Genomic DNA, 21776 nt, shown 5'->3' on the forward strand with positions numbered 1-21776 from the left:
GAGGGAATGGGAGAGGAGGGGAGGAGGGAATGGGAGAGGAGGAGAGGAGGACATGGGAGAGGAGGAGAGGAGGGCATGGGAGAGGAGGGGAGGAGGGCATGGGAGAGGAGGGGAGGAGGGCATGGGAGAGGAGGGGAGGAGGGCATGGGAGAGGAGGAGAGAGGAGGGCATGGGAGAGGAGGAGAGGAGGGCATGGGAGAGGAGGGGAGGAGGGCATGGGAGAGGAGGGGAGGAGGGCATGGGAGAGGAGGGGAGGAGGGCATGGGAGAGGAGGAGAGGAGGGCATGGGAGAGGAGGAGAGGAGGACATGGGAGAGGAGGAGAGGAGGACATGGGAGAGGAGGGAATGGGAGAGGAGGAGAGGAGGACATGGGAGAGGAGGGAATGGGAGAGGAGGAGAGGAGGACATGGTAGAGGAGGGAATGGGAGAGGAGGAGAGGAGGACATGGGAGAGGAGGGAATGGGAGAGGAGGAGAGGAGGACATGGTAGAGGAGGGAATGGGAGAGGAGGAGAGGAGGACATGGTAGAGGAGGAGAGGAGGGCATGGGAGAGGAGGAGAGGAGGGCATGGGAGAGGAGGAGAGGAGGACATGGGAGAGGAGGAGAGGAGGACATGGGAGAGGAGGGAATGGGAGAGGAGGAGAGGAGGACATGGGAGAGGAGGGAATGGGAGAGGAGGAGAGGAGGACATGGTAGGAGGAGGGAATGGGAGAGGAGGAGAGGAGGACATGGGAGAGGAGGGAATGGGAGAGGAGGAGAGGAGGACATGGGAGAGGAGGGAATGGGAGAGGAGGAGAGGAGGACATGGGAGAGGAGGGAATGGGAGAGGAGGAGAGGAGGACATGGTAGAGGAGGGAATGGGAGAGGAGGAGAGGAGGACATGGGAGAGGAGGAGAGGAGGGCATGGGAGAGGAGGAGAGGAGGGCATGGTAGAGGAGGAGAGGAGGGCATGGGAGAGGAGGGGAGGAGGGCATGGGAGAGGAGGAGAGGAGGGCATGGGAGAGGAGGAGAGGAGGGCATGGGAGAGGAGGGAGAGGAGGGCATGGGAGAGGAGGAGAGGAGGGCATGGGAGAGGAGGAGAGGAGGGCATGGGAGAGGAGGAGAGGAGGGCATGGGAGAGGAGGAGAGGAGGGCATGGGAGAGGAGGAGAGGAGGGCATGGGAGAGGAGGAGAGGAGGACATGGGAGAGGAGGAGAGGAGGACATGGGAGAGGAGGAGAGGAGGACATGGGAGAGGAGGGCATGGGAGAGGAGGAGAGGAGGGCATGGGAGAGGAGGAGAGGAGGGCATGGGAGAGGAGGGCATGGAGAGGAGGGGAGGAGGGCATGGGAGAGGAGGAGAGGAGGGCATGGGAGAGGAGGAGAGGAGGGCATGGGAGAGGAGGAGAGGAGGGCATGGGAGAGGAGGAGAGGAGGGCATGGGAGAGGAGGAGAGGAGGACATGGGAGAGGAGGAGAGGAGGACATGGGAGAGGAGGAGAGGAGGACATGGGAGAGGAGGAGAGGAGGGCATGGGAGAGGAGGAGAGGAGGACATGGGAGAGGAGGAGAGGAGGACATGGGAGAGGAGGGGAGGAGGACATGGGAGAGGAGGAGAGGAGGACATGGGAGAGGAGGAGAGGAGGACATGGGAGAGGAGGAGAGGAGGACATGGGAGAGGAGGAGAGGAACAGCCTTAATACTCAGTTATTTTCTTATTTAAAAAGTGTAAGCTTTCTGCTCCTGCACACATTTCACTGTAACTTTGTCTTAATGAACAGATCCAGATAAATGAAGATGGATTGACACTCCATGCAATTAACAGGCTGCAATTTATATTAATCACTTCATCATCCCAGACCTAATCAGTCTCCTGAGAGTGTACTGTTAGTACAGCGTTAGTACAGCGTTAGTACAGCGTTACTGCAGGCACTCTTGTGTTTTTCATTAGTTGTGTCAGACAGCTCTGTTGACTCTCTCCCATAAAGATGAGCTCATTAGACATTGGAAAGTGTTGTGATGTTGAGTCATGTGGTCACCACAGCCTTAGTCGTGAATGTTTTTTGTGTAGGCCCTACTGTATATTTTGGTTGTGACGTGGTGAAGTGTTTTGCGAGCAGCCATCTGCTCATGCGAGTAAGTGTGTGTTTGAAAAGGTATGTGCATGTATCCCCCTCTGTTTGTGTGTGTGTCTGCTACCCTTCAGGGACAACTAGGCTGTGGAGGTAAACAGGCTCATTAACAGGCATGTGATCACAGCTGAGCACCCTGGGCCACAGCCTGAGTGGCGAGGAGCAATGACACACCATAGGGATGCCGTGGCCGCCACACACATGGAGATTAATGGAGACTCCAGGGGAGGGAGGGGTGCAACACTGGGTCTCTCCAGCTTGTTACTGTCTCTGCTGCTGCTGTTCCAGCCACTCAAGCGAATGTGCAACACCCCCTCCCCTCCTCCTCTGCTCTTCAGAGCACCTTCACTGACATATGGTCCCCCTTGGTGTACCTAAGTTGGATCCATCTCTCCCTTTCCCTCGAGGGCTTTTATGTGCTTGAGTGAAGGACTACAGTACTGTGTGTTATCTGTTTGCTGGGGACTTGGGAGGAACATGAACAGGGATTTCTGTCTCATTGTTGACCCAGACAAAGATATATAATAAGTTATATTGAATTATGTGGACCCAGCAGGCTCCATATGGGTGCCATTTGGCCTGGTCTAGAAGACAGTGGAGTAGGATGATGTTTTCCAGACAGATGCAGGACCCCCCCCCCCCCCACCCCCCGTACTGTTTAAGGTTAGGGTTGTGGAGGGTTAGCTGATCCTAAATCTGTGCTTAAGGGCAACATCTATCCATGGTGACAAGTTTTTACATTTTATGTAGGCCTTCAGGCAGTGACCGCGGATGAATTGTAGCCTACATTGCTTACTGTAAAAGTACTATCGTCCTATTATGAAAGCAGCCATCCAATCCAATGAACTAATGTGATCTTTGTAAAGACCATCATGTCACAGCGAGCCAGGAAGTCTGCCCCAGGCTAGCCCTGGGTGACAGGTGTGATGCTCTGTTGGCTGAGCTAAATGCCAAAAGCCCCGTTGGACTCGGTAGGTTTTAACACAGTGATCCTAGAGCCAAAAGAGAAGAGAACAATGGGCCAATGCTGGGGCAACCTTAAAAGCATTCAACTAGTCACAGTGAAATTAAGATTATGTTTATTGGTTTAAGCGATATGTGAATGTGGGGTTGTTGCCTGTGATGCCAGGACATTAAGTTGTACTGTTTTTAAATGCTTTCAACGTGTGACTTTCATCTGCATGAGAACTCGAAATATGGTTAGAGTGTTTCATCATAAGATATCTCAATTAGGTTTTACATCAGGGACAAACTTCTTAGTCCTTGTTGAGCTTCCTGAAGTTGTTACATGCTTCAGATGTCAGTGGCCCTTTTAGCTTCCCTGTATGCTCCGTTTTCCTCTGTAGTCACAAGTGGAGGATGATTAAGTCCAGAGGCGTCATGCCAGGGGCATGTGCCCCCTCAGATTTGTCCTGTTTTTCTTATTCATTTATATATATTTTTTTTTTACATTTAAATAACAATAATGCTTAGTTTTTTCTCTCTGTAATTCTACTAACCAATTTTATGAAGTTGGATTTAGCTCAGCCAGATAGGTTCCCAATCTCATGACCTGATAACCAAGAAGACATTTCAGGCTATCAATCATGTTAGAGTAGCTAGCTTGTCTATCTTAGCTGGCATGCCTGCTGGCAAAGTTGGTAGACTTAAAAAAAACAACAATGTACTAAATAAGACTCACATTACTTTCAATCAATTACCCAGATTTTAGCAGAGATGCAGAGAAGAATATTTCATTTCTTTAAAAAATAACCACCAATCAGGAGGACAGCTCAAGAGGTATGCTTAGATACTGTATGCAGAAAAATAGACATGTTTTTTTTACATCAAATTAAGCATAATGATTTTGGCTCTAGATTGCAGGAAAATACAGTTTCAGGTGTTTGAAAAATGCAAAATTCTACAAATGTGTGTGCTTCAAATCAAATGTTTTGTCACGCGCTGAATACAACAGTGAAATGCTTACTTACAAGCCTTTAACCAACAATGCAGTTTTAAGAAAAATAAAACGTAAGAAATAAAAGTGACAAATAATTAAAGAGCAGCACAATAAATAACAAAAGCGAGGCTATATAGAGGAGGTACCGGAACAGAGTCATTGTGTGGGGGCACCGGTTAGTAGAGGTCATTGAGGTAATATGTCCATGAAGGTAGAGTTATTCAAGTGACTATGCATAGATAATAACAGAGAGTAGCAGCAGCGTAAAAGAGGGGGGCAATGCAAGTAGTCTAGGTAGCCATTTCATTAGATGTTCAGGAGACTTATGGCTTGGGGGTAGAAGCTCTTTAAAAGCCTCTTGGACCTGGACTGGCGCTCCGGTACCGCACGAGCCTGTGTGTGAGCAGAGCATCAGCTGACAAATACATTCTGCTGTAAACAAAAATAGTCCTGCTGGAACCACAAATGTCACCTTTGAGGAAAGTGGGAAATCTAGTCAGTTGTACAACTGAATGCATTAAATCGAAATGTGTCTTCCGCATTTAAAAAGAGGCCCACAGAATCAGAGAGGTGGGGGGGGCTGCCTTAATCCACATCATCGGTGTCCAGGGAGCAGTTGTTGGGGGTTAACTGCCTTGCTCAAGGGCAGAACAGCAGATTAATCCACATTGCTGGCTCATGGATTCGAACAAGCAACCTTTCGTTACAGGCCCAATGCTCTTAACCATTAGGCCAACATTAAGAACACCTGGTCTTTCCATGATATACACCATGACAGACATGCATCCACTTCAGTTAGTGTAGATGAAGGGGAGGAGACATGTTAAAGAATATTTTTTTAAGCCTTGAGACAATTGAGACATGGATTGTGTATATGTGTCATTCAGAGGGTGACTGGGCAAGACAAAAGATGTAACTGTCCTTGAACGAGGTATGGTAGCAGGTGCCACGCGCACCGGTTTGTGTCAAGAACTGCAGCGCTGCTGTTTTTTTTCAAGCTCATGTTTCTTATGTGTATCAATAATGGTCCACCACTCAAAGGACATCCAGCCAACTTGACACAACTGTGGGAAGCATTGGAGTCAACATGGGCCAGCATCCCTGTGAAAATCTTTCGGCAACTTGTGGAGTCCATGCCCTGACAAATTGAGGTGGGGGTGCAACTCATCATCAGGAAAGTGTTCATAATAATTGGTATACTCTGTGTATGTTATCATACTATATGCTTTGATTATAATATTCTCCATCGTATTCTGAGAAAGTCTTGATGTAGTACCCCATCTCTCCACCAGGTGTCTCTAGTGTAATATGGAATAGTGTACTTTCTCTGTGTTTCCACAGCAGCTCCCTCTCTGGTTAAATGAGCGCACATGGCAGAGTTATGATATCAGTTCAGGACTGTCAGTTCAGGCCTGTCAGCCTTACCTGTATACCTGTTTCAGAGCCATATAAATATCTACTTCATAAACTTCAACTTGGTAGTGTCATTACACTCAAAGGAAATACCTCAGGCATCAGACAATCACCAACCAAGCATTTCATCTAACACGCAACACAGCAACATATGTTTTTAAGGTTTAGGTCTAGTTTGCTGAGAGATTCATTAACAGTGCTACCGTACACAATATATAATTTAATTGTGATTGATTGAATCTGATTGATGATGCTAATGCTATTGCTCTGTGTTGTGTTTCCCTACAGTAAAGTGGAGACAGCAGCCATTGAGACAGAGCTGCTGAGGGACTACAGGTTTGGCCAGCAGCAGCTGATAGAGATCTGGGGGCATGCCTGTGCCATCGCCATCACCAAGGTACTTTATGTACCACCCTTACCCCCCCCCACTCCTCTTTCCAAGAACCACCTTTTTCGGGCTACTCATTAATCTATCTATCCATCAATCAATCAAATGTATTTATAAATCCCTTTTTACATCAGACCCCTGTGTGTGTGTGTGTGTGTGTGTGTGTGTGTGTGTGTGTCTCTTTGTGTAATGTGTGGTGAGCGTTCTGTAAGTTAGTTCTCCCAGTCAGACTGCCTGTGGTCAGCAGCAGTGTACGGAGTGTGGAGCTCTCAGGAACACACTTTGTGTCAGGAACACTTTGACCAGGCGGTCGGTTGGTTTAACCCTGTAGTCGTATCCTCCACAGGAACCCGGTGTGGTTAATGTTCCTTGAGCTGTCAGACATAAGACACTTTCCTATCAGAGATAAAGAGTGAGAGCTCCCCTCAGAGCGTCTGATTACCTCAACCACATCCACCTACCATCATTATCACCAAAAGATAATGGTCCATGGCTCGAGCAGCCGCAGCACACATACAGTACGTAGCTAGACAAGCAGCGTCTGGCTCGGCTTGGGGCTACTGCACCCACATGCATGACATCAAAGTTCAGGAAAATAACCTCACACTCAACGTCAACAAAACAAAGGAGATGATTGTGGACTTCAGGAAACAGCAGAGGGAGCACCCCCCTATCCACATCGATGGGACAGTAGCGGAGACGGTAGTACGTTTTAAGTTCCTCAGCGTACACATCATGGACAAACTGAATTGGTCCACCCACACAGGCAGCGTTGTGAAGAAGGCGCAGCAGCGCCTCTTCAACCTCAGGAGGCTGAAGAAATTCGGCTTGTCACCAAAAGCACTCACAAACTTCTACAGATACACAATCGAGAGCATCCTGTCGGGCTGTATCACCGCCTGGTACGGCAACTGCTCCGCTCACAACCGTAAGGCTCTCCAGAGGGTAGTGAGGTCTGCACAACGTATCAACGGGGGCAAACTACCTGCCCTCCAGGACACCCACACCACCCGATGTCACAGGAAGGCCATAAAGATCATCAAGGACAACAACCACCCGAGCCACTGCCTGTTCACCCCGCTATCATCCAGAAGGCGAGGTCAGTACAGGTGCATCAAAGCAGGGACCGAGAGACTGAAAAACAGCTTCTATCTCAAGGCCATCAGACTGTTAAACAGCCACCACTAACATTGAGTTAGTGACTCAACTCCAGCCACTTTAATAATGGGAATTGATGGAAATTGATGTCAAATGTATCACTAGCCACTTTAAACAATGCCACTTAATATAATGTTTACATACCCTACATTACTCATCTCATATGTATATGTATATACTGTACCCTATATCATCTACTGCGTCTTTATCTAATACATGTATCACTAGCCACTTAAACTATGCCACTTTGTTTACATACCCTACATTACTCATCGCATATGTATATGCTGTACTCGATACCATCTAGTGCATCTTGCCTATGCCGCTCTGTACCATCACTCATTCATATATCTTTATCTACATATTCTTTATCCCTTTACACTTGTGTGTATAAGGTAGTAGTTTTGGAATTGTTAGGTTAGATTACTCGTTGGTTATTACTGCATTGTCGGAACTAGAAGCACAAGCATTTCGCTACACTTGCATTAACATCTGCTAACCATGTGTATGTGACAAATACATTTGATTTGATTTTGAGTTCAGTAGTAAGGCTTTGTGATTTCACTACAGTGGTTGCGTTTGCCAGATAACATGAACTCCTCACAGAGTAATCCACCCCATATACGCCCAAAGACCTCAACCCCCCTGGCATCAACCACACGGGCCCATCAAGGGTCCATCTCATCGGTGTTCCTCTGTGATCTGGCGTGCGTGAGTGCAGCGCCTGCGTTTAGCCTAGGGGTAGGGATAGCAGGCAAAGGCCTTTCAGCACCTGGGGATACAAAGAATGCTCCAGTTCCATGGAGCAGTAAACGCTGGAGTCTGCTGTCCCTGTGTCCCTGTTCTGTCTACTCAGGATGTGTTGAATATGTCAACGTGTCCATTGAAAAACACATTGATTATCCCGCTCAGCTTTCATCAGGAGTGTGTGGCTGTATGTTTATGTTTGGGGGATTCCTTATGAAACTAGAACAAAAGAGACCATCATATTTTTGATTTTCACAAAATGTAATCCATAAAAGGGTCCTTTGGAGGAATGATTGTTGATACATATTTGACATTTGTATTTTAAGGCATCATTGAGAAATAATGAATTGAAGTTGGAATATTTGTGCCATTTTGGCCTTACCCAGGCACCATAATGTTTCATCTGTAGATGCTACAAAGCAAAAGGTGTCACATGAAGCTTTACCACCTGCTCTGTAATATGAATAGTATTTAGATGTTGTCTTTTTTTATTATAATAATTTATGAATATTTAAAATAATGAAACATTATATTGTAAAAATACTAAATATCATGGTTTGTGGCTGTATATGTGGTGGGACATGTGGGTGTGGGGGCAAGTGTGTGTGTGTGTGTGTGTGTGTGTGTGTGTCAGATGGATGAGAGCAGAGGCCCTATAGTGCAGGGATGGGCATGGGGGTTGGGGGGCACAAATATAATAACTAATGTCATGCAATTCTACTCATTTTGCCATGGGCAGAGATGTATTTTTTGCAGTTTTACAGCTGAAATTATGCACATTTTGCCATAGGGTGGAGGCAAATGTTTGCAGTTTTTAATATGATAACGGATGATCAATGGGCCCCACCCCGGTCGGTAATTCGGCCATGCTTGCTACAAGTTTAGATAGTTAGCTGGCCGATAGACTTACCAATTAAAAACAACTATTCCCAGGGTGGTTACTGTTAATGAGAATATGTTCTCAGTTGATTTACCTGGTAGAATAAGTGTAGGGGGAAAAAGTAGGCTTAGCCTCAGGGACCTTATTAGAGTCAATGCAGCCATTGCTCGTGTGTGTGTGTTGTGTGTGTGTGTGTGTTTGTGTGTGTGTGTGTGTGTGTGTGTGTGTGTGTGTGTGTGTGTGCGCACATGTATGAGGATAGGACTGCAGAGCCTGGCACCATGAGCTGACATAACCCCATTCCTCCAGATAGAAGGCAGGGTAGCAGGGCTACACCCGGACTACTAAACCCAGACCAGGGCAACCTACTCCTCTAAAACCAGCTTGTTCCACTGGATGTGAATTGTAGATATCCACTGAAATGACCTTCTCTTTTGTCTTTAATCATTTTGTTAGCGCTAATGGCCCAATCCTAAAGCAAGGTGAGATAAGATAGAAAATATAATATGATACAGTTAGGATGCTGCTGTAAAAGGCACTCAGGTTTTCCACTGCATTCACAGTATGTGGATATTGAATGTCACTCCTATCAAAGATGGCTGGTCCTTATTGGGCTACTGTGCTAATTAGCGTTAGCATTTGCCACAGGGGAGCAAGTCAGAGAGGGTGCCATCACATCAGCGCAACGAGAGACACACATGAAAACCCTGTTGCACAGCAGGAGACACACTACTACACCCTTAATGACACCAGGAAGTCATTTCACCTGTTTCAGCCACTTAGGCTAAATATTCTTACCTATCTATTTCCTCTCTCGCTACGCTCGGAAGGTAGCTTCTGCTGCCATCATTATCCTTCCACCTCACGGACTTGATGCCGCCATTACCATCCTTCTTTCATCTAATTTAGAGTGTATCTACTCCTAGACAGAACATTTATGTTACAGATAATGGCTGCTGTCTCTCTTCTCCCACCATCATTACTGTAATTAATTATTTCATGTCTGTATTAATCAGATACGGCAATTAGAGTACGGCTCCATTTGTTGCACTGTAATGTACCACTCCATTTAGAGTCCCGGTTTTAGCGGCCATATTGACATTTGTCCGGTATATGAAAGTTAGGCTACATATTTGGTGTGTTAAAGCTGTTGGAAAGTAAGGTAAGACACCTTTAGCTGTGATGTCGCTAGTAGCTAGCAACACTACATGTTTCACTCCCCTACTGATCCTATTTAGGTGTGAGGAGGAAGATTGGACCACTTAAGTTAACACGCCAACTCCAGCAGGATATAGTGGGGGATACCTCTGCTGCTTCTCTTAAGGACGTGTGAGGGGATTTACTGGGGTATGTGCTGTGCCCCTGTAAAACAGAGAGGGGGAGATGCCAGTGGCCCGGTGGGAAAACTCATGGCTCAGGCCTGATGGAAAGTAGTACCGTATGTTATTTAAAGGGAGCATCCTGTGGTGTCCGGGTCTGGTATTTTTTCCACTCCTGTCTGGGTTTAATTCGTTTGGGGCTTTCTGTCTTTAAAAAAAGACCTGGGTGCCATTTCCCCTGGCTATGGCATTGCGTCCCTGGTACTCGAAGGAGAGAGTTTGACAGTGATGGAGGGTCAGCCTCACGGGTTGGATGACCTGTACCCTGGACAATGATTCTGCTAGGCTAACTGGTGATGTCTTTGTCTCACTCTCTGTCTCTCTCTCCCTCCAGGCCTTTCCTCTAACCTCCCTGGGTAAGAAGCAGCCAACAGTGTTGGTAGTCTGTGGTCCTGACCAGAACGGCTCCATCGGCCTGGTGTGTGCCCGCCACTTGCGCATATTTGTAAGTATACCACAGAAGACTGCACCAGCCATGCACCCACCAGCCATCTCACACACATGGCCATGTGGACAATGTCAGACTATAGTTAGTAATGAATGAAATGGTTCAGTGAGTTTATTGCAGTATAAAGTAAAAGGGTTTAGGAGATTTTCATTACAACTCCTATAAGTAGACCTTAATGATTAATTGATCCATGATGGGATTGAAAATGTCGATGACATCACTTCATTGTTACCCTCATTAAAATACTGTATGGATTCAGTTGACAGTGGTAGCATACCATGATAGCATGTTGTTGATGTCATGACTTTAGTCACATTAGTTTGCATGACTGTGGATATGCTGTTCTGTCATGTGAAGACATTTATTGCAATACTACAGACGATAACAGTACATGAACTAAAATCATAATTTGAATAAGGATTTACACGTTATGATATAGTGCGGCAAGTCTACTTTCTTTATTCTATGTGGTCGAAACCATAAATGCGTTATTGTTTTCCTGCCTTTTTCCTGCCTATAACTTCACCATATACAGTGGGGCAAAAAAGTATTTAGTCAGCCACCAATTGTGCAAGTTCTCCCACTTAAAAAGATGAGAGAGGCCTGTAAATTTCATCATAGGTACACTTCAACTATGACAGACAAAATGAGAAAAAAAATCCAGAAAATCACATTGCAGGATTTTTAATGAATTTATTTGCAAATTATGGTGGAAAATAAGTATTTGGTCACCTACAAACGAGAAAGATTTCTGGCTCTCACAGACCTGTAACTTCTTCTTTAAGAGGCTCCTCTGTCCTCCACTCGTTACCTGTATTAATGGCACCTGTTTGAACTTGTTATCAGTGTAAAAGACACAGTATGTTTGGCATGCATCCATGGTTCATTCCACTGCTAAATAAATTACATATTGCATATGGAAAAGACAAACAGTCCCCAAGTCAAAGCTCACCTTTGTCAGATTCTGTCTGAGTATGATTATGTCTGTGACCGTTAGTCCAGCCTGTTGTTCAGGCAAGGGAGGATGCACATGATGTTCTACAGTTCTTTCGGAACATAATGCGGTTCTTTCGTGTTTCTTTTGAACATAAACACCTTGGCCTCGACGTCTGAAAGAGTCAAGGTGTTCATCACGACTGATGAGTTTCAGAGATTCCATAATGTCCTTTGAATGTTGCCTTTATGTCACGGTTGAAACAAACCACTGTGAATCTCAACGGACTGTGACCACAGGAAAGACGCTCCTTCAAGGCCTACTCAGAATGCTCATCCATCAGGGAGAGGAAGTTCAACGGTGGGAAGGCTTAACATCAACAGGAAAAGGCGTGTGCCCTGTCTGTAACCTGTTGATATACCTCTTAGTTGACGCTTGTTGATGCTAGAGAGCGTCCTGATGGTGCCTCCATCCCCAAGGTATGTCTGTCTCTTGTTGACGTTGTTACCTCTTCTAAGTCAGGACACCAAGGGGTCACGGAGGGGTCGCAGCCACCCTAGAGGGTCGTCTCTCTCTGGGTTCTTTAGCAGCAGTTATGAAAGATGACGTCAGTTGCCTGTTCTTTAGCCCCTGTGGTTGAAGCCTGATTGGTTTAATGTCTCCCAGGAGCGAGTTGGAGCACGTAGACTGACGTCTGGGCTAACAGACAACTTCACCCTCTGACTGACCAGGGCCAGTTGGTCAGAAGTTTACATACACTAAGTTGGCTGGGCTTTTAAACAGCTTGGAAAATTACAGAAAATTATGTTAGGGCTTTAGAAACTTCTGATAGGCTGATTGACATCATTTGATGTATTTGATGTATTTCAAGGCCTACCTTCAAACTCAGTGCCTCTTTGCTTGACATCATGGGAAAATCAAAAGAAATCAGCCAAGACCTCAGAAGAAAAATTGTAGACCTCCACAAGTCTGGTTCATCGCTGGGATGGGGATGCTTTGCTGCAAGAGGGACTGGTGCACTTCACAAAATAGATGGCCTTATGAGGAAGGAAAATTACGTGGATATATTGAAGCAACATCTCAAGACATCTCAAGCTTGGGTCTTCCAAATGGACAATGACCCTAAGCATACTTCCAAAGTTGTGGCAAAATGGCTTAAGGACAACAAAGTTAAGGTATTAGAGTGGTCATCACAAAGCCCTGACCTCAATCCTATAGACAATGTGTGGGCAGAACTGAAAAAGTGTGTGTGAGCAAGGAAGCCTACAAACCTGATTCAGTTACACCAGCTCTGTCAGGAGGAATGGGTCAAAATTCACCCAACTTATTGTGGGAAGCTTGTGGAAGGCTACCTGAAACGTTTGACCCAAGTTAAACAATTTAAAGGCAATGCTACCAATACTAATTGAGTGTATGTAAACTTCTGACCCACTGGGAATGTGATGAAATAAATAAAAGCTGAAATAAATCATTCTCTCTACTATTATTCTGACATTTCACATTCTTAAAATAAAGTGGTGATTCTAACTGACCTAAAACAGGGATTTTTTACTTGGATTAAATGTCAGGAATTGTGAAAAACTGAGTTTAAATGTATTTGGCTAAAGTGTATGTAAACTTCCGACTTCAAATGTATATATTTAACCTTTATTTAACTAGGCAAGTAAGTTAAGAACAAATTCTTATTTGCAATGACGCCCTACCAAAAGTCAAAAGGACTCCTGCGGGGATGGGGGCTGGGATTAAAAATATAGGAAAAAACACACATCACGACAAGAGAGACACCACAACACTACATAAAGAGAGACTTAAGTCAACCACATAGCATGGCAGCAACACATGACAACACAGCATGGCAGCAACACCACATGACAACAACATGGTAGCAACACAACATCGCAGCAGCACAACTTGTTAGCAGCACAAAACATGGTACACACATTATTGGGTACAGACAACAGCACAAGGGCAAGAAGGTAGAGACAGCAATACATCATACCAAGCAGCCACAACTGTCAGTAAGAGTGTCCATGACTGAGACTTTGAATGAAGAGATGGAGATAAAATTGTTCAGTTTGAGTGTTTTTTGCAGCTCATTCCAGTCGCTAGCTGCATCAAAACTGAAAAGAGGAACTACCAAGGAATGTGTGTGCTTTGGGGACCTTTAACAGAATGTGACTGGCAGAACGGGTGGTGTATGTGGAGGATGAGGGCTGCAGTAGGTATCTCAGATAGGGGGGAGTGAGGCCTAAGAGGGTTTTATCAATTAGCATCAACCAATCAGTGGGTCTTGTTACAGGTTTTCAGAGATGACCAGTTTACAGAAGAGTATAGAGTGCAGTGATGTGTCCTATATGGAGCATTGGTGACAAATCTGATGACCAAATGGTAAAGAACATCTAGCCACTCGAGAGCACCCTTACCTACCGATCTATAAATGATGTCTCCGTAATCTAGCACGGGTAGGATGGTCATCTGAATCAGGGTTAGTTTGGCAGCTGGGGTGAAAGAGGAGCGATTACGATAGATGAAACCAAGTCTAGATTTAACATTAGCCTGCAGCTTTGATATGTGCTGAGAGAAGGAAAGTGTACCGTCTAGCCATACTCCCAAGTACTTGTATGAGGTACTTGTATGAGGTACTTATCACTGTGATTGAGGCCCATTAGCGGTGGGGATCATGGCTGGCCGTCGTTTAACATCACAAGCCACAGGTGTCTGGCTTTCCATTCTCCCTAAACGTCTATCATTAATCATGGAGGTGTAATTTAGTCATCCCAGAGTCCAGAGTGCTAGTAGGCTTACAGCGCTGTGCTAATCAGAGGGCAGCCCTGTCAGTCTCTAGCTGTCTGTCTCTCCAGCCCTGATCAACCCACAGACAGCAAAGTATGTTCTCTCTTAAATTGTCACCTTGTCATCTTAGAGGGCCTGTATTGATTTATATGGTTACGAAGTATTTCATTCATATTTCATTTTCATATACACTACCGGTCAAAAGTTTTTGAACACCTACTCATTCAAGGGTTTTTCTTTATATATATTTTTAAACTATTTTCTACATTGTAGAATAACCATGTAGACATAAAAACTATGAAATAACACATATGGAATCATGTAGTAACCAACAAAAAAGTGTCAAACAAATCAAAGTATATTTGAGATTCTTCAAAGCAGCCACCCTTTCCCTTGATAACAGCTTTGCACACTCTTGGCATTCTCTCAACCAGCTTCATAAGTTAGTCACCAGGAATGCATTTAAATTAACAGGTGTGCCTTGTTAATTTTTTTTGTGGAATTTCTTTCCTTCTTGATGAGTTTGAGCCAATCAGTTGTGTTGTGACAAGTTAGGGGGGATATAAAGAAGATTTGGTAAAAGACCAAGTCCATATTATGGCAAGAATAGAGGCTTCTAAACAGCTTCTATGCATAGTCACTTTAATAACTCTACCTACATGTACATATTACCTCAACTAACCGGTGCCCCGCATATTGACTCTGTACCTGTATATAGTCTCGCTAATGTTATTTTACTGCTGCTCTTTAATCAATTGTTATTTTTATTTCTTATTACATTTTTTTAAACTGCATTTTTGGTTAGGGGCTTGTAAGTAAACATTTGTAAGACTGTAAGGTCTACACCTATTGTATTCGGCGCACGTGACAAATAAAATTTGATTTGATTTAAAATAAGGAACGAGAAACAACTGTCCATCATTATGTTAAGACATGAAGGTCAGTCAATCCCAACAATGTCAGGAACTTTGAAAGTTTCTCCATGTGCAGTCACAAAAACCATCAAGCGCTATGATGAAACTGGCGCTCATGAGGACCGCCACAGGAATGGAAGACCCAAAGTTACCTGCTGCAGAGGATAAGTTCATTAGAGTTACCAGTTTCAGAAATTGCAGCCCAAATAAATGCTTCACAGAGTTCAAGTAACAGACACATCTCAACATCAACTGTTCAGAGGAGACTGTGTGAATCAGGCCTTCATGGTCGAATGACTGCAAAGAAACCACTACTAAAGGACACCAATAATAAGAAGAGACCTGCTTGGGCCAAGAAACACAAGCAATGGACATTAGACTGGTGGAAATTTGTCCTTTGGCCTAGAGTCCAAATTGGAGATTTTTGGTTCCAACCGCCATGTCTTTGTGAGACGCGGTGTGGGGGAACGGATGATCTTTGTATGTGTATTTGTGCACACTTAACCAGCATGGCTACAACAGCATTCTGCAGCAATACGCCATCCCATCTGGTTTGGGCTTAGTGGGACTATCATTTGGTTTTCAACAGGACAATGACCCAACACACCTCCAGGCTGTGTAAGGGACATTTTACCAAGAAGGAGAGTGATGAAGTGCTTCATCAGATGACCTGGCCTCCACAATCCCCCGACCCCAAACAAATTGAGGTGGTTTGAGATGAGTCGGACCGCAGAGTGAAGGAAAAGCAGCCAACAAGTGCTCAGCATATGTGGGAACTCCTTCAAGACTGTTTGAAAAGCATTCCAGGCGAGCTGGTTGAGAGAATGTCAAGAGTGTGCAAAGCTGTCATCAAGTCAAAGGGTGGCTATTTGAAGTATCTCAAATATAAAATATGTTTTGATTTGTTTAACACTTTTTTGGTTACTACATGATTCCATATGTGTTATTTCGTAGTTTTATGAATGCGTTTCATAGTCTTCACTATTATTCTACAATGTAGAAAATAGCAAAATGAAAGAAAAATCCTTGAATGAGTAGGTGTGTCCAAACTTTTGACCGGTAGTAGTATTTTCTCTCTCTCTCTCACAGGAGTATGAGCCAACCATCTACTATCCCAAACGTACCCCTCACACCATTCAACAGGACTTCACAGTTCAGTGTGAAAAGATGGATATCCCATTCCTCTCCTATCTCCCAACAGAGGTGAGCAACATAAAAAAAAGGATTATAAAACATTAAATGTTAGATGTCAAGTTTAATTCAAGTATTAATTTGTGTATTGTACAAATGAATCCTTGAATTAAAGTTGACATCTGCTAGCGGAACTGACTTATGAAAGTGCACCTTGCTGGAGCTGTGAGAACAATGTAAAGCTCTTGTCTAGATGCTGAGTTTGAGTTGTGGTTGTGTTATGGTTGTGTGTTCAGGTGCAGTTGATTAACGATGCCTATAACCTGGTGATCGATGCCATCCTGGGGCCAGAGACTGACCACACAGATGTGAAGGAGCCCTACGCTGGCATCCTAGTCACTCTGAAGCAGGTCAAGATCCCCATCGTAAGTTTGGACATACCCTCAGGTAAGGCTGAAATCTATGCTGCACATTCAACATGTACCAGTGTTGCACAAATGTACAGAAATTAGCCCAAAACAGGATTTTAGCTCTGAGCTAAACACGAGTAAACCATACACAATAAAAGCCTGTACATGCTCCACCACAGGAGGTTGGTGGCACCTTGATTGGGGAGGACGGACTCATAGTAATATCTGAAACAGAGTCAATGGAATGGTATCAACACATCAAACACATGGTTTCCATGTGTTTGATACCATTCCATTTACTCCATTCCAGACATTTTTATGAGCCATCCTTCCCTCAGCAGCCTCCTGTGTGCTCAACAATTCACCGGCCACATTTGCAACTGCGATAGCCTTTGTCAGATCAACCTCAAGTCATCCTCAACACTACCGAGCTGTAGAGACCAACCTGGATGGAATGAGATAGTAAAGCATATAGCTAAGTGTAGTACATATATTTGGCCATTATATCACACCCTCTCCCCATTTAACTTGTTCTGGAATGCTGCTACCTGGCAGGTGTCTAATCTGTAAGATATGAAATGCCGATTAAAGTTGAAAGGAGAAGCTCAAGTGAGATACTCATGCTCTCCATGATGTTATGTCACGTGACATAGCTAGTAGATGGCAGGTTAGTTGTCCCATCAATGGAGATGGAATTCAAATGGTAATCATCATTTCCTTGTTTATTAAAGGTTGGGATGTTGACCAGGTGACCTCAGATGGGATCAACCCAGACGTCCTGATCTCGCTTATGGCACCAAAGAGATGTGCCACCAGTTTCTCAGGGAAGCACTACTTGGCGGGACGCTTCCTGCCTTATGACATCCAGAAGAAATACGATCTGAACCTGCCAGAATATCCAGGCATAGACTGTGTTATAGAATTGTAAAATCTTCTGTACACACTCACCAGTCATCATTTTGGATAAATATGGATAATATATTCACGTTTTGTATTTTATAGATTGTTACTGTGCTTTACCGTTCATGTGCTATCTCTCCAATGGGTGTAGACTAGAGCAGGTTTAGTCTTACCCAGAATTCACTCTGTTTGCTCAAATACAATAGAAAAATGGTATAGAATCTGTGGGAGGTCTGAGTTGTATGTTTCCATGTGAGTTTTCATGTGAGTTACCAAGTGAGTTACCAAGTGAGTTTTCATGTGAGTTACCAAGTGAGTTACCAAGTGAGTTGCGTCATTCTCATTTTTGTGATTGCTTCTTTGCAAAGTTCTGAGATGATCTTTCTCCTTCAGCAAAAAACTATGAATGTTGTGCGGAAGAGGTGTTTTGTACCTTCGAGTCACTGCTTTTTGTTATGTATTATTATGTTTTGAGTTCTGTTTTTCTTATTGAAGAATGCTTGGATTTTGGGTCATACTACTTTCTAGCAGCTGCATATTTTAAAAAATATAATTCAGTCTACACTGCTGCATTTCCTTAGTCCAAGTAACACCTGTTCGTTGCTTTGCAGCTACAGAGTTAACTCTTTGTCCAATAAAATATCTCATTTAACAATTGTTTTGATTCCGATGTGATTCGATGTAAGAAAGTAGGACATATGAAAGCTGACAAGATTAAAGGTAATCATGACAGTAAATCCTCCACAGGAGTTACAACTTTGTAGAGTCCAAACTGTGTTGGTGGATAAAACTGCCATTATGCTTCATAACATCAGAGATCACACAGTAGGTTATGCAAATCCATGCCAAGCCTCAGACATTGTTAGAAGAGATCAGGCAGGAGATCAGACGGATGATATTACATGCTGAATGATTTCCTCAATAATTCTCTCTAAATCCAGAGTTGATGGAGTGGAATCAGAACTTGTGTCTGCAGTGTGCTTAGTTCATATCAATTCTGCATTTGAGAGGAAATGTTTTCATATTTGGGATGCTACAGTAAAACAAGCTGTCTCTGGTTTATTGATTACAACTGAATTAAAATATACGCTGATTGTACTAAACACCTTCCTAATATTGAGTTGCACCCCACCCCCCCCCCCACCCCACCCTCAGAGCAGCCTACATTTTTCAGGGCATGGATTCTACAAGGTTTCGAAAGTGTTTCAAAGGGCCTATTTTGACTCCAATGCTTCCCACAGTTGTGTCAAATTTTCTGGATGTCCTTTGGGTGGTGGACCATTCTTGATACACACGGGAAACTGTTGAGCATGAAAAACCCAGCCGCGTTGCAGTTCTTGACACACTCAAACCGGTGCGCCTGGCACCTACTACCATACCCCGTTCAAAGGCACATAAATATTTTGTCTTGCCCATTCACCCTCTGAATAACACACATACACAATTGTCTCAATAAATCAATTGTCTCAAGGTTTAAAAATCCTTCATCTACACTGATTGAAGTGGATTTAACAAGTGACATCAATAAGGGATAATCTCTTTCACCTGGATAAACCTGGTCAGTCTATGTCATGGAAAGAGCAGGTGTTCGTAAAGTTTTGTATACTCAGTGTAGAATCAATGTGGCAAACAAGTGTAGTGTAAGCTGGGTAGTTAGTTGATGACAAACCCTGCACTGTCCTCTAAGTGCTAGCACTGTGTGCAAGAAATCATATTGTATTTATACCAAACCCTGCACTGTCCTCTAAGTGTTAGCACTGTGTGCAAGAAGTCATATTGTATTTATACCAAACCCTGCACTGTCCTCTAAGTGTTAGCACTGTGTGCAAGAAGTCATATTGTATTTATACCAAACCCTGCACTGTCCTCTAAATGTTAGCACTGTGTGCAAGAAGTCATATTGTATTTATACCAAACCCTGCACTGTCCTCTCAGTGTTAGCACTGTGTGCAAGAAGTCATATTGTATTTATACCAAACCCTGCACTGTCCTCTCAGTGTTAGCACTGTGTGCAAGAAGTCATATTGTATTTATACCAAACCCTGCACTGTCCTCTAAGTGCATAACATACAACGGTGTAAAACCTGTTAAGCGCAAAGAGCCCACCCACAGGGCACACACTGGTTGAATCAATGTTGTTTCCATGTCATTTCAATGGCCAATGTGGAATAGATGTTGAATTGAGGCTTTTGGAATACATCTGAACATTTACTGCTCATATTTTTCATTCTGATCCTCTGCATTTTCTGAGAGGCTCTTTCTCATATATTTAAGTGAGAATGTATTTTTCTAATGTCTAATTAATGGTATTCAAAGTCTTTAGAGGGTGGAAGAGAATGAACAGATAATAGCCGATACTAATATCATATTGAGCAGACCAGAGGAGGCCGGTGGGAGAAGCTATAGGTTTTCATACTTCTGTTTGAGGTGTTCTATACAGTTCCATTTATTCCATTCCAGCCATTACAATGAGCCCATCCTTCTGTAGCTCATCCCACCAGCCTCCTCTGGAAGAGACATGTTCTATTACAGTTGATTGGTAGGCTGTTCTGGATTTCAGTGATTTAGAACTAAGGGTAGAACATCTAATTATCCAACCTACCGGAGGGAATTTTACGGAATAACTCCTAAACATCATTACAGTTGCTGATGATGTATTTGCAACTAGTCAGTGCATTCTATCTCACAAGCATGGCTCTGTGTGTTTTGAAGTGAGTGTTTGTTGAATGGCATGCCATATGATGCCACTTCCCTCTTTGCAGAGAATCATCGTGCAATCAGCAGTTGTTAAAGTTACAAATTCTAACCAGAAGTTGACCATCTGGCATTGTCATGCTGTCTGCGAGTACACAAACGATGTGAAGCTCTACTCTAGTGCCACGTTCAAGACAACTCGGAAACTCGGAGTTAAAATGTAAGTACATTTTTTGCGTAGCACTTCCTATTGGAAGCTTAATTATCTCAAATTTTGTGCACAACTTGAGATTTTTCTCAAATGTTCTTGTTACTTACAACCTCATGCTAATCGCATTAGCCTACGTTAGCTCAACCATCCTGAGGGGGACCCACCAACCATGTAGCGGTTAACAGTCTGGTGGCCTTGAGATAGAAGCTGTTTTTTCAGTTTCTCAGTCCCAGCTTTAATGCACCTGTACTGACCTCGCCTTCTGGATGGTAGCAGAGTGAACAGGCAGTGGCTCGGGTCGTTGTTGTCCTTGATGATTTTCTTGTCATGCCCTTCATCCACCGCCATCACCTCATGTTTCAGCAGGATAATGCATGACCCCCAAGGATCTGTACTCAATTCCTGGAAGCTTAAAATGTCCCAGTTCATCCATGGCATGCATACTCACCAGACATGTCACCCGTTGGGCATGTTTGGGATGCTCTGGATCGACGTGTACGACAGCGTGTTCCAGTTCCCGCCAATATTCATCAACTTCGCACAGCCATTGAATAGGAGTGGGACAACATTCCACAGGCCACAATCAACAGTCTGATCAAATCTATGCGAAAGAGATGTGTCACGCTGCATGAGGCAAATGGTGGTCACACCAGACAGTGACTGGTTTTCTGATCCACGCCCCAACTTTTTTTTAAAGGTGTCTGTGACCAATAGATGCATCTGTATTCCCAGTGATGTGAATCCATAGATCAGGGCCTAACGGATTTATTTCAATTGACTGATTTCCTTATATGAACTGTAACTCAGTATTATATTTTTGTTCAGTGTTGTTCTTTTGATGAATTGTATGACAACATGTTTTGCATGCCAACGTATATATTTTTGGTTATGGCCAATTTGAATGCCATTGTTACGCAATTGACTGGCTTGTTTCATCAATTACACTACACTGAGGTTGAGCATAACTGTAGAAAAGCTGTCCGTTTTTATGAGTTCTGTATACAAACATAATCATAATATCTTAGTGTGATGCATTCTGTGTACTCTGGTGGATACAACCTTCAGTAACAGCCCAAAAACGTATTACAATCCAGACAGAACCGATGAAATCTTACTCTGTGGAAAGTTAAAAAAACACCCTTTTATTTGAGGTAATATTCCCCCCTCTCTCTCCTGCATTTTTTTGGGAGTGTTATGGAAGACACAGATGTGAGAGAGCACTGGCCAATGGTGAGCAGAGGGGGGCTGGATTAGACTGCACTCTGGGTGTCCCTTCTTTTAAGACTCCTGTTCCCCCGTCTAATTTACAATCTTCATATGGCTGGGTTTAG

General features: G+C 44.0%; 1 protein-coding gene across 1 annotated transcript in view; it reads left to right on the forward strand.

Annotated features, from left to right (window-relative positions):
- Positions 1 to 18197, forward strand: part of LOC109888623 (yjeF N-terminal domain-containing protein 3) — an 80373-nt gene extending 62176 nt beyond the window's left edge. The window contains exons 3-7 of the mRNA XM_020479780.2: positions 5747 to 5855; positions 10345 to 10455; positions 16189 to 16302; positions 16527 to 16677; positions 17372 to 18197. Of these exons, the coding sequence (XP_020335369.2) occupies positions 5747 to 5855; positions 10345 to 10455; positions 16189 to 16302; positions 16527 to 16677; positions 17372 to 17568 (682 nt within the window). The 3' untranslated portion in view covers positions 17569 to 18197. The remainder of the gene's footprint in view (positions 1 to 5746; positions 5856 to 10344; positions 10456 to 16188; positions 16303 to 16526; positions 16678 to 17371) is intronic.
- The last annotated feature ends 3579 nt before the right edge of the window (positions 18198 to 21776 follow it).

Source organism: Oncorhynchus kisutch, linkage group LG4 (assembly GCF_002021735.2).
Source record: "Oncorhynchus kisutch isolate 150728-3 linkage group LG4, Okis_V2, whole genome shotgun sequence".
In the NCBI taxonomy this organism is placed as follows: Eukaryota; Metazoa; Chordata; class Actinopteri; order Salmoniformes; family Salmonidae; genus Oncorhynchus; species Oncorhynchus kisutch.